Source organism: Mirounga angustirostris, unplaced genomic scaffold (assembly GCF_029215605.1).
Source record: "Mirounga angustirostris isolate CCGP_5_RB_7025 unplaced genomic scaffold, mMirAng1.0.hap1 SCAF_16, whole genome shotgun sequence".
NCBI lineage: Eukaryota > Metazoa > Chordata > Mammalia > Carnivora > Phocidae > Mirounga > Mirounga angustirostris.
Window position 1 is genome coordinate 1,743,257 of NW_026991724.1, and position 12,004 is coordinate 1,755,260.

Here is a 12,004-nt window from a genome sequence, read left to right on the forward strand (position 1 = left end):
CCGGTGAGCGGCCGCCTTCAATCTGTAGGACAAATAGCTCCTTGAGGACGCCACCAGTAGATGGCACTCTTTGCTGATATTTTAGAGTCGGATATTGGGTATTTTTTAAGACCGTTCAACTTGCCACAGAGAACCCTGAGATACAAATATGTCCAGAGCAGACTTGCAAGAGGAAATTGAGGACATGATCAGATGAAAACCAATCGACGGTGCTGCGTAACAGTGGGACCCCGGGATCCCCGGGCATCTTGAAAGCCCTCCCGGGGTGTTAGAACCCAGCTCAGGAGGGTCTCCCGCATCTTCTCAGGAGCCCTGCACTCCAGTCCCCTGTGCACGGCCCTGTGCACGTGCGGGGCCCTCTGCCTCCCTCTTTAATCCTCATCCCGGGAAAGCTAAACTAGACCGGTCTCTCTCCTCCCGCCAGGCATTCCAGGTCTCGGCAGCACCCGCTGGCTCATTACGGTTCCACGTGTGATTATTGATCGGCTCTTTTGTTGTTGGAGGACGCCCGCCCGGTCAGGTGCCTGGAGTCCAGGGCAGTGCCAGCCCCCGGGGACACGCCCTTGCAGGTGCCTCTGCTGTGTGAGTGCAGGTGGGGTGCTTGGGACCTCGCCTTAGAACGCTGCCACATGATCGCCTCCCTTGAGAAACCGTGATCCATCCTGAGATGGCCTTCTTTTCAGCTCCTGCTGGATTTGGGGGCAGGGTCCTCAGGGGGCTCCTTCCAGGCATCCCCCATGAAGTCAGTATAAGTGAGCCTATGCAGATTCGTGGTTTCCCCAAGTGTAGGTCGCCGCTTCTAGAGCTGTGCCCCGAACTCTGCTCTTTGCCGTGGAGAGTCCCCGTGGGGCCCAGACAGGGACTCAGCACGTGGCCTCAGAGCGGGACTCGGTAGCCCAGGCCCAAGCTGGACAGCTCCCAGGTGGGCAGGAGGAGCAGGCCAGGTGGGGGGGTGGGGATCACCCCCGCCCGGCGCCCCCACCGGGCCCTGGCCAGGCGGGCGGGCTCCGCAGCTCCCAGCCGCCGTCGCGGGCCCGGGCCGCGGGGGCGGGCGGCGGCCCGAGCAGGTGCTGGCCGGCGCGGCGCGGAGCCGGACGGGGCGGGGCGCCGCCGAGGGGCGGGGCGGCGGCGGCGCGGGGCGGGGCCGGGGCGGGGCCTGAGGCGCGTATAAAGCCGGCGGCGCGGCCTGACGCAGCGGCCGGCAGCCGCGCGGGGAGCCGGGGCGCGCGGGGGCGCGCGGGGGGCGGGCGGGGAGCGGGCGGCGCGTGGCGCGGTGCGGCCGGCGGCGGCGGCGGCGGCGGCGGCGGCGGCGGCATGGCGGGCTCCGGCCCGAAGCGGCGCGTGTCCGCGGCCCCCGCGGCGGCCGAGGAGGAGGAGCGGCAGGCGCGGGAGCGCATGCTGGCGACGCGGCGCGCGGAGGGCGCGGAGGGCGTGACCCTGCAGCGGAGCATCACGCTCTTCAACGGTGTGGCCATCATCGTGGGCACCATCATTGGCTCGGGCATCTTCGTGACGCCCACCGGCGTGCTCAAGGAGGCGGGCTCGCCCGGACTGGCGCTCGTGGTGTGGGCCGTGTGCGGGGTCTTCTCCATCGTGGGCGCGCTCTGCTACGCGGAGCTGGGGACCACCATCACCAAGTCGGGGGGCGACTACGCCTACATGCTCGAGGTGTACGGCTCGCTGCCCGCCTTCCTCAAGCTCTGGATCGAGCTGCTCATCATCCGGCCCTCCTCGCAGTACATCGTGGCGCTCGTCTTCGCCACCTACCTGCTCAAGCCGCTCTTCCCCAGCTGCCCGGTGCCCGAGGAGGCCGCCAAGCTCGTGGCCTGCCTCTGCGTGCGTGAGTACCGAGCCGCGGGCGGGGGCGGGCACCGCCCCCGCGAGCCTCGCTCCTTCGCGGCCGCCTCGTCCTGGGAGTGGGCGCTGAGTCAGCGGGGCCCCTGCCCTGCGCTCGGGGAGGGCGGGGGGGTCCCGCTTCCTCGCCTCGTCCGTTCGTGCGCTGAGCGTCCCTACAGCGTCTGAAAAGCGCGTTTCCTGTCTGAGGTTCCCAGTGCCCGCTGCTCGGACAGGAATTGCGGTTGCGGAGAAAAACATTCATTCATTTCTGCTCCCGGAACCGGCGGAGGCTGGCTCACACGAAACCAGTAGTGACAGGATCCTGTGGTGCCCCTCGGCGCTGCGGCGTCAGGAGTACTTACAGGGGGTGCTTGGCTGCGGATTAAGTGCGTGTGTGTTGGGGGTGGAGGGTGGGTTTCGGGGATCCCAAGTCGTGCTGGGAAACAGCCCCGGTCCTCTTCCGGACAATGGGCATGCTCTGCGTTAGGCTGGGGGACACAGTCCTGGTGAACTGAGTGCTTTGCCAGAAGAGTTTTCTGGTGGGATTTCAGAAGAAAGTCGTTTGTACCAGACATCATGTGATTTTCTTCTCTTCTTTTGGCCGTTGGCACTTCTTACACCTACCCCTTGGCCAACTTCTAAGCAGCCTCGCAGGATGGAAGCGTCCTGTTTTCAGAGCTGCCACCTGATGTGAGGATTGGCCTGGATGTTAATAGTGCACATAGGTCCGGAGCCAGCAGGGCTGCGTTCAGGGTTGGGGTCCTGGCCTCGAAACTCGGGGACTCGGGGAGTGGCTTCTGATCGGCAGTGCCCTGCCGGTGCTGTGGGGATTATGGAGTGTGCGGACCAAGTTGCCTGCACGAGCCACACTGTAGTGTGGGGACAGGCACGTTTCATAAAATGGTGAGTCCGGAAGGCAAAACCCAGGGCAGCTCCGCTTGGCCGCCTGACATCACACGCGTTCCCGACACCCCGAACAGAGCAGCTACGCCCGTGAAGGAGCATTATTTGCCTTTTTTGGGGCGGTCTCAGGATGTGGATCTCAGCTTAAAAAAAAAAAAAAAAAAAAAAATTTGCCCAAATGTAGGAGGTCGATCTGCTTGAGGACAGGAAGACCTGTGGTTTCTGGTGGGGCTTTGACATGAGGGTTTTATGGGACGACACACTGGTCTGAGAAAGGAAAAGCCCCTCTAAAGGCAAAAGGACTTTTTATGATACAATTATAATAATCGTATAATCTTATGATTTAATGTTTGGGCCCACTATGTAGTGAAACAGATAATGTCTTTTTCTTTTTTTTAAGACTATTTATATATTTGTGCGAGAGAGCGCGTGCACAAGCAGGGGTAGGGGCAGAGGGAGAGGGAGAAGCAGGCTCCCCGCTGAGCAGAGTCCATGTGGGGCTCGATCCCAGGACTCTTGAGACCATAACCCAAGCCGAAGGCAGATGTTCAACCAACTGAGCCACGCGGGCGCCCAGATAATGTCTTTAAAGGCCTGTTCTCTCTCTAGTCTTTAGAAGTAAGTACCTTTTTAAACTTTCAGGTTTAAGTAGATAGATTGCAGAGGGACTGCGGTGGGCCCACCACCTGCCCCACGGCCCTGTGGCACTGCTGGGCCTGGCCAGGAGGGGTGTTGAAGGCGCCCTGCCAGTGTGAGTTGTGAGTGGGGGTGATGTTTTCCATGTGCTGATCAGCCTTTGTGGCTCTTCTTCCCTGAACCTCCTTGGGAGTGTGTTACGTGTGCCTGGGTGTGGGTGGCTTTGTCTGAGAGGAAGAGGATTTTCAGTTACAGAAAAGGACTCCCTGTCTGCCAGGAGGAGCACTAGTCTAGAGCCTCACTGTCTGGAAAGGGACAAGGGCTGGTCCCAGGCTCCCAGAAGTCAGAGCTGCCCAGCGCAGGCTGCTCTGAACTGAGCATGGAGAACGGTTATGGGTTTCCAGGGAGGCAGGCCCGCCCTTGCGGGGGCATCTGAGAAGGCCGTGAAGAGCCACAGACAGTTTGAGTGCCCTCCAGGTATCCCACAATGGCTGGGTTCTAGAATTTCTCCCCAAGAAGAGGAAAGGTGCTCTGTTCTGCACTCCGACTCGAGCCCATCCCTGCAGCCCCCGGCTCCGCAGCGCCCCTTGGGAGGGCCCGGTGGCCCGCTCCTTCCAGTGGTGTGTCGTGGGTGCTTGAGCAAAGTTCTCAGTTTTGCTGGTTGGTCTTTTCAGTGCCCTGGACATAATCCACCACAGTTTCTGCTTCCTAAGAAAGGCTGTTCTGAAACAGGTCGCCTTTGGTGCTTAGTATGGTCCTGCCGGTAATATATATGGGAATAAAGCCTTTTTCTTACAGGTCTGACCAAAACGACCACTATGGGGCCCTTGTCTAGTGTGGCTCTGGGGTTTCTCCGGGCACGTAAAGGCGAGAGAAACTCGCTCTGTAAGTCCTGATGGCCATGTGGGATCTGGCGTGAGACCAGCCTTACGAGAGAAGGCAGGAAGAGCCAGAGGTGAATGCTGCTGTCTCCCTCTCAGGCTGGGGTCTGAGCCGCGACGTGCCTGTCCCACAGGAAGCAGCCCCTTCCCACCCCGGGGGCAGGAGATTGGCCGTCCCGTCCCGTAGGTGAGGGGCACAGATCAGGAACGGGCTTGGCTGGCTGTGGGTCAGGGCTAGCCGATGTGAGGCTAAGTCAGTTGGGGTGATGACCAGAGGGGGAGGGGAGGCCATGGCTGTACCCCCCAGTCTTCTAGTTGACCGGCTCTTCTCCATCAGCTCCAGGTGGTGACCACTCCTGGGCGTGTGAGGTGCCTACACGATGTGTCCGCTGTATCGCCTGGTTCAGGGTGTCTGAACACCTGTGAGCTGCCAGGGCTGGGCCCGTCTCTGCACGAGGCAAAGGCTTCTGGGTATTTCCAAGTTGCTGGCGACCACAGAGTCACAAGCCGTGAGCTCAGTGCAGACGACAGCCCAGTCATTAGCACTGAAATCTGACTTTCCCAGCCAGACGTGAACATGCTCCAGCCCCCGGAGCAAGTCACGCCGAGTCACGGGACTGGAGCTCAGCCCCGTGGGGTCCTTCACAACAGCGCATGACCTCAAGGAAGCAGGAGATGCTGGGTGGGCATTTCTAACCCTTTTCTCCCTGGGTCACGGACCCCTTTGATAATCCAATGGAATGTGCAGACTCTGCCCAGAAATGTGTTTCAGGCGTATTAACTCCAAAGTGTGCATAGTCATGGGGTTCTCACACCCCTGCCCCCCAAGGGGGTCAGAAATGGATCTGGCGTCTCCTGGCTGCCGTGCGCTCAGACTCACGCCTCTCCTCACATGCTCCTGCCCAGCCTCTGAAACCATTGTTGTCATCCCTCTTGTTGGGAAACTGAGGCAGTGGTGGGCTGAGAGCCCACTGCCCGTGCCGAACCATCTTTTGCCCTCGCGTGTGTGGGGACACATGGCCGCATCTTGGGAGGGAATGGCAGATGTCAGGGTCCTGGGGTGATGTCGGTCACCAGGTCCAGGCGTCTGGTCAGCCAGGGTAAGGAGACGTGGGGATCTGAGGTTTGTCCCATCCCGGACTCTTTGGGGAGTGCTTGTCCCCCTGACTGGGGTCCCTGACCCCCGCCATATGCACAGCTGGCTAGGGAACCTTTCATTTTTCCTTCTTCTTCCCATCCAGATCTTTACCTTGCAGAGAGCTTCTGGGGTGGGGTAGGCCCCCAGCTGCCCCCCAGCATGCGCCCCCTTCCCGTGCCCACGTGCGTCTCTAGTCCCCGTCCACCTTCTGTGTCCCACAGCCTGGGGGTGCTGGGAACCAGGGGCTGCCTGATTCTGCACCCCCCAGTGGGCGTGACCTTCCTGGGCCCTCTCTGGATCGCTGGCCTAGGGCGCTGCCCAGAGCGCACTTGTCCCCACCGCTGGGCTTTATGCCGCTGACAGGACTACGCTGCGCCGTCCCAGCAGGCCCTCCAGGACCCGTGTGCCATAGGAAGGCTCAGAGCATGGGAGGCATCTTTTCCCCCGCATGCCTGTCCAGGCAGACCTGTCTCCCTGCAGGGGCATTTTCGGGGCCACGTGCAGCCCTTCCGCTATGTGAGGAATTGGCACCACCTTCCCATCTGGGCCCTTGGAGCATGGTACCTGCAACCCGATCCTGCTCTCAGTTGCCCTGACCTTGGTGGCTGGCTGACGTCTGTCGCTGCTGAGGCCCAGCTGATTGTCCGCGATGGTCTGTGAGTTACTCAAAACGTGGCCAATATAGAACTGAGGCCACTGCAGGGAAACGTGGGCCTGAAGCTCACTGTGACCTTGTGGCCAGCCTCGTGCTTTGCCCATGTCCGTGTGAGCTGCCTAGGGCTGGCACGGGATTCAGCACTCAGCACAGACACATTCATGTCCTGCCTGAGTTATCTAGGGCTGTTGCAGAAGGCCTGTGGGGACACTGGCCCAGGCCCTGTCCCTGTCCCCCAACTTCTGTGAGTCCCTTGGGCTGTGTGACCTGGGACTGGGTGCTTAGCTTCTCTGGGCCTGTGTCTCAGAGCAGGGCAGGGTTGTGTAGGTCATGCCTGCAGAGGGTATATGAGTCAGTCGTCTCCTCACTGCAGGGACAGATGACAAGAGGGACTGTCTGGAAATTGAACACGACAGAGCACTTGTGCCTGGTTGGGGGAACAGTGGATGAGCTGGGGACCAGGAGCTGTGGCCCTCCCGGGTGCAGCAGTGCGTGGAGACAGGGCCTGGCTGGAGCCATGTCTAATCTGGGCACCCTCGTGTTACGGGCCCGGGGTAGGGGGTGTCTCCTGCAATCATCTTAGACACCCCAGAGCTAAGGGAGAGGACCCAAGGACCTGGGATGGATGTGGGGGGGGCGATGGCTGGTGGGTCCCAGGCAGAACAGGTCTCCCCCCACATGGAGGCCGTCTGCTGGCTCGCCCTGAGGGGGACCAGGGCCAGGGGTCTGGGGAGGAAGGGAGGCCAAAGCACAGTCTGCTTAAGGAGCATTTTGTTCCGGTGGATCAGTGGGGTCATCACTGCCAAGGCACAGAGGGCGTTTGAGGACCTTTGTCCGACCTGGTCACTGGAGAGTGTCCTCTGGTCGTCGGGGAAGGCGGTCCCTGGCGGTGAGCTGTTTCCGGGACACAAAAGGAGAGGGCTTGTGAGCCCCGGTTGTCCTCCAGGGTGGGAGACCTCACTGAGGTTCAGCAGCCTGCAGCCCCTGTGAAGACCCCGTGCTGACGTGTCAGGGCTGGGGCACAGACTGGGCCCCATCCTGGGGCAGCCTTACCTGGGAGGAGGGAGACGTGCGTGGGCACGCTCTCTAGCTCCGGTCAGGCCCTGTTGCCTAGTGGGGGGCACACCGTGGGGGCACCCTCCCAGGATGCCCTTGGCTGGCCCTGTCCTGGGCACGGTCCCTGCATGGCCTGCACAAGAACCCTCTGTCCAGAGAGCGGCAGACGCCAGAGGGACAGCCTGCTTCAGACTCAGGCCTAAACCTACACAGGCCAGCATCCCCCCACTCACCCAGCCCCTCCCTTTGGACGGTGCTCAGTACACGGGCGTCACACGTGTGCACGTGGGGGGTGGGTCCCTGGGGGATTTGCCCCATCGGTAGGCTTTAGAATCACCTGGTTGGGGGGATTGATGCCCAGGCTCCCCAGAACTAGCAAGATGGGGGCACAGTGTGGGGTGGGGGAGCCAGGGTCGAAGCCCCAAAGCTCCAGAGCACAGGAGTGGGACTTGGGAGACCTGAGTGTCCTCTCCCTGCTCCCTGGGCTGTGTGACTTTCAGCAGCCGGACAACCTCTCTGAGCTCCATTTACCCAACCATCAGATGAGGCTAGATGCCCCCCGTCCTCTCGGCCTGTGACTACAGCAGGTTTCCCTCCATTTTCTTCTTCAGTAAAATGACTGGAGGAGCAGGGGGGATGGACTGGGGGTTTCCAGGCCACAAGGGAGACCCCCAGGGCACCGAGCCTCCTGAGCAACAGCCTGGTCTGTCCTGAGCAGATCTTCACAGTTGGCAGTGACCGATTGGTGGGCTGCTGGGCAGCGAGTTCGCATGCTCCTTCACCCCCACCCCCAGCAGCCGTGCGGAGACCAGACACACTGAGCAACCTGCCCAGCGTCACACAGTATGTCGGCACTCGGGGGTCACTTCAGAGCCGAGGGAGGGTTCCCTCCAGGTTGTCCTGGCTGTTCTTGGGGCAGGTGGCCCCTGGGGACCTCCCTGTTCTCCAGGACTGTGCCTCAGGAAAGCCCAGTAAAGCGAGATGCCGCTCTCTGGGGGGGTCTCCTGCCCGCCCCAGGCCCCGGGGGGGCTGGCAGCTCTCTGAGCTGACTAAATCTGCCCCTTGCTGGTGTGTTCTGTCACGAACGTGCCGGTCCCATTCCTGACACCTGATGAACCCCGGGGTCAGGTTAAAAATGGGAAGAAATGTGGAGATGCATGTTCCAGGGGTGGTCATGGGGAATTTGAAAATGGGACACTGGCCTGTTGGTAATTTCTTTACACAGAGAAGCAGTGAATGGACAAGATGGGGGCGGGCGGGGGGGGCTACTGCTTGAGAGCCAGTGTCCCACTTGCATGGGGAGGTCACATTGGCCTCTCCACAAGCTGCCAGTGGCCCCTTGGCTGAGGCAGCCTTGGGCCCTGTCAGAACAGCTCCCTGCCCTGGGCGGGTCTGGAGCAGAGCTCTAGACCTGAACTGTGGCTCTGTGTTCTAGCACGTTCCAGAGGGGAGTCGGCCTTGTCACGTGGTTTGGGGTCATGCGCATTCCTTTTCTTGGAGCCTAGCAAAGGTGAAATCGCCCTCCGGTTCTCCAAGTGGGATCTCTGGGCCCTCAGCCCTGGCGTCCCTGGGGAGAGTTAGGAATGCAGACTCTCGGCCCCATCCAGGCCTGCCAATCAGAAGCTCTGGGATGGGGCCCCACCAACTGTCCCAAGAGGCCCTCAGGGGCCTCTGGCGTCCGGGAGTGTGAGATCCTATCTGTCTCTGGGAGGGCCGACAAAGTTAAGGCAGGACACGAAGAAGTGCTTGGTGGGGGAGGCCCAGGTGATCAGGGCCGCCAGGCTGCCTGTTGAGAGGGGGGCTCGCGGTGAGCCCGGAGGACATGTGCACCTCCGGGGGCCAGGGGGGCAGGTGCTGATAAATGAGCCCCCACGAAGCTCTGGGCCCCTGTGTGTGCTGGGTGGGTTGGGATAAGTAAGGCGAAGGCAGGACAGGAGCCTGCGGAGCAGCCTGGCGCCCTGTCGGAAGTTGGCCCTTGGCGTCCAGGGCCTGAAAACCGTATGCAGAAAGCACCTTCTTTAGAGAGACCCGTTTGAGGAGCCCGCCTGTGGCTCCTAGGTGGGACTCAGGCAGTGAGATTCGAGGGGGCTCTGACCCTGGGGCCCTTCCATCTCTGGGGGTGGACAGTTCCTGCAGAGCCTTGGGCCAGGGACGAGGTGGGCTCCGTCATTGCGGCCCCCTGGGGGGGCGGCATTGGACTGATTTCCTCATCAGTAGGTGCCAGCCAGGACCCAGATGCTGTGGTTTTGGGTGGTTCTCTTGGGCTTACTCGTGACCTTCCCCTGGTGTGTTTGACCTCAAGTCAGCGAGGGGGTGGGGTCGGCCTGCCACCGGGGTGCGCCGAGGGCACCGAACGACAGAGTGAGTCTGAGCCCACATCAAGTGCTCACTCACACACTTCTGCAAGATCCTTGCTGACCTTGGTACTGGCGTCCACACAGTCGTGAGAGAGCACAGCCCGGGTTACTGCGTCGGCTACGCCCGTCAGCATTTTACCCTCAGTTGATGTGTTTTTTGTGTTTTGTTTGGGTGTGTTTGTTTATTTTTTTACTTACTTTTATCTTTAAAATTTTTTTTTGTTTTGGTGTTTTTAAATGAAAACAGGCTGCCCTTGAGTTTCAACTGCCCTCCTCTGGGTGAAACAGCCGAATGAGTACATTTAACACGAGGCTGCTGTCTAGCAGAAGTCGGGGCTGTGGTGGGCGATTGGGGTCCCTGGCGGCATTGAGGGATGAGAGGTCAGGTGGGGCCAGGCTGGGGAGGGAGCGTTTGAGTCCTGCTCAGATAACCACCTTCCCAGAGACAGAGGCCACTGCCAGGAGGAGGCTGGTGACCTGTGTGCTAGTGGGGAGTACGTCCCCCCCGCTCGGGGCACCTTCTGTGCTCCCCACCCCCATGCCTCTGTGACGTCCGCAGCATGGGGGCCCCACATGGGATGGGGAAGCAGAGAGCATGCGGGGTGTCCCGGGTCACGTCAAGCCCCACCGATGGCAACTCCCCAAGGATACCCCACGCTCAGGGTCGGGGAGCGTCCCAGAGTGCTCCCTGAGGGGAGCCTGAGAATAACAGGTTGGACGGGGCCGGCGCCCAGGGCCGAGTGGCCCTCTGGGGACGTGCAGCCCTGGGTCTGTAGGCAGGAATCTCAACGCAAGTCCCCTACTCAGTCAGCCTGGGGCCGGGGCTGGAGCTCGCAGCCAGGCTCTCCCTGTGACCAGGTGTCCCGTGAGGCTGTGGGGTCGTCCTTCCCTCACTGGGCAGCACTACCCACCATCAAGGTGCAGAGGGAGCCCCCGAGACCCTGGCTCCTTTGCTGAGGTTGAGCTGGGTGTGATGTGGCCTGGGTCGTAGCAGGACGAGGATGGGACAGACAGACCTGAAGGACGAGCTCCCAGTGTGCGGGACCGGCCGCCGGTCCCAGCCTGCTCCTGGCGGTGCTCAGGCAGCCCAGAGCTGGCTTACCTTCCTGGCCCCCGCTGTCGGCATGCGCGAGCACAGCCTTGCCTATCTGGGGGTGCCGGTGTGGGGAGCCTTCCCGGGCACCTCTGCCCCGTCGGCCGGCCTGCTCGTGTGACAGGCCCTGGAGGGCTGCGAGTCCGTAGGGACCACCCCATAACCCTCAGCACCTTCTCTCCTTACACCCCGGACCCCAGTGTCCCCATCAGACCCGCGGCGGCAGCCCCCCTTCTGAAGGCGTCCGGTCAAGGTGCCGGAGCTACAGGCAAAAGGCCCTGAGATGCACGACCAGCTGCTTTCGTGAAGGGCAGAAGCCAGTGGGTCCCTGAGGAACGCATTTGCTTACTGAGGATTGTATTTTGTTTTGAAACTTTTTTAAAAACCCCATGGAGAATACTAAAGCGTTTGTTTACTCGTCAGCCAGTCAGTGAACATTAAAGTTTCATCAGGTATTTCAATTCTTTGTATAAAAGAAATGGATGTTACAAGGTCCCCTTTGTCCTGTGAGCAGATCCCTTCCCCTCCCGCCTGCAGCCGGCCTTGTCTGACCATGACCTGGTTACTGTGGACGTGACCTAGAGCCGCGTCGGTGTGAAGAGAGAGCCCTGAAGGGCTCAAGATGCGCTAGCGGGAGCAGCGGGTCAGGCCTGGGCCGGGCAGGCTGTGCGCCTCGTGTTCCCGACGGAGGGGCAGCGGCGTGGAAGAGGAGGCACTCTGGGCCCCTGTCCTGCCCCCGTGACCGCTAAGACCAGCACAGCATTAGTGGGCACCGCAGCAGGACCGACCATGAGCTGGGAGCTCCGGGCAAGCCTGCTCCCCTTGCTGGAGCCTGAATTGTCCTCTGCGAAGTGGGGAGGGTATAGGAAGACCCCAGAGGAGCAGGCGGAGCAGAGGCGGCGGTTCGGCTGTTCCGGTGTCCGGAGCCGTGCCCGCACGCCTCTGCCAGGAGACCAGCCTGCCAGAAGCCACATTGAGCAGGGTGTCCCGTGGGCGGGGAAGAGCCGCCTCCCAGTGCGGCCGGGCCACACCTCCCCCACCCGCCCTGCCTCCCTGGGACACGGATGGGGGGAGTGATGCAGTGGGCCGGCCTCCTGCCAAAAGTGCATCTGCCTACAGAGTGCTAGCCACTTGGGCCTGGTGAGGGGGGCCAGAGGCATTTGTGCCCCCATGACCGTCACGCTCACCCCATAAGGAAATGTGAGGCTGTCCCAGGAAACCTCGGCGCCGCCCTCTTGCTGTGCACAGGCTCCCTGGGATCCGGTGGCAGGAAGGAACAGGCCCTGAGCGTGGGCTTGCCCTCCAAGGCCCTTCCATCCCGGATCCCAGCCATGTGGCCGGTGGGATCGATGAGCAGTGGACTGAAAGCATTCCCCTGGAAGCCTAGGACAAGGGAATCCCGCTACTTCTCCCCTCCCTGCCCTCCACTGTGATTACCGTGGGGCTGCC

General features: G+C 61.5%; 1 protein-coding gene across 4 annotated transcripts in view; it reads left to right on the forward strand.

The window, feature by feature from the left end:
• The first annotated feature begins 1,265 nt into the window (after nucleotides 1–1,265).
• SLC7A5 (solute carrier family 7 member 5) overlaps nucleotides 1,266–12,004 on the forward strand; it is a 33,351-nt gene continuing 22,612 nt past the window's right edge. For 3 of the 4 annotated variants that reach the window (XM_064581498.1, XM_064581499.1, XM_064581500.1), the window contains exon 1: nucleotides 1,266–1,840. In XM_064581498.1, coding sequence (XP_064437568.1) covers nucleotides 1,315–1,840 — 526 coding nt within the window. In that variant the 5' untranslated portion in view covers nucleotides 1,266–1,314. The remainder of the gene's footprint in view (nucleotides 1,841–12,004) is intronic. The other variant, XM_045890599.3, reaches the window with a different exon arrangement.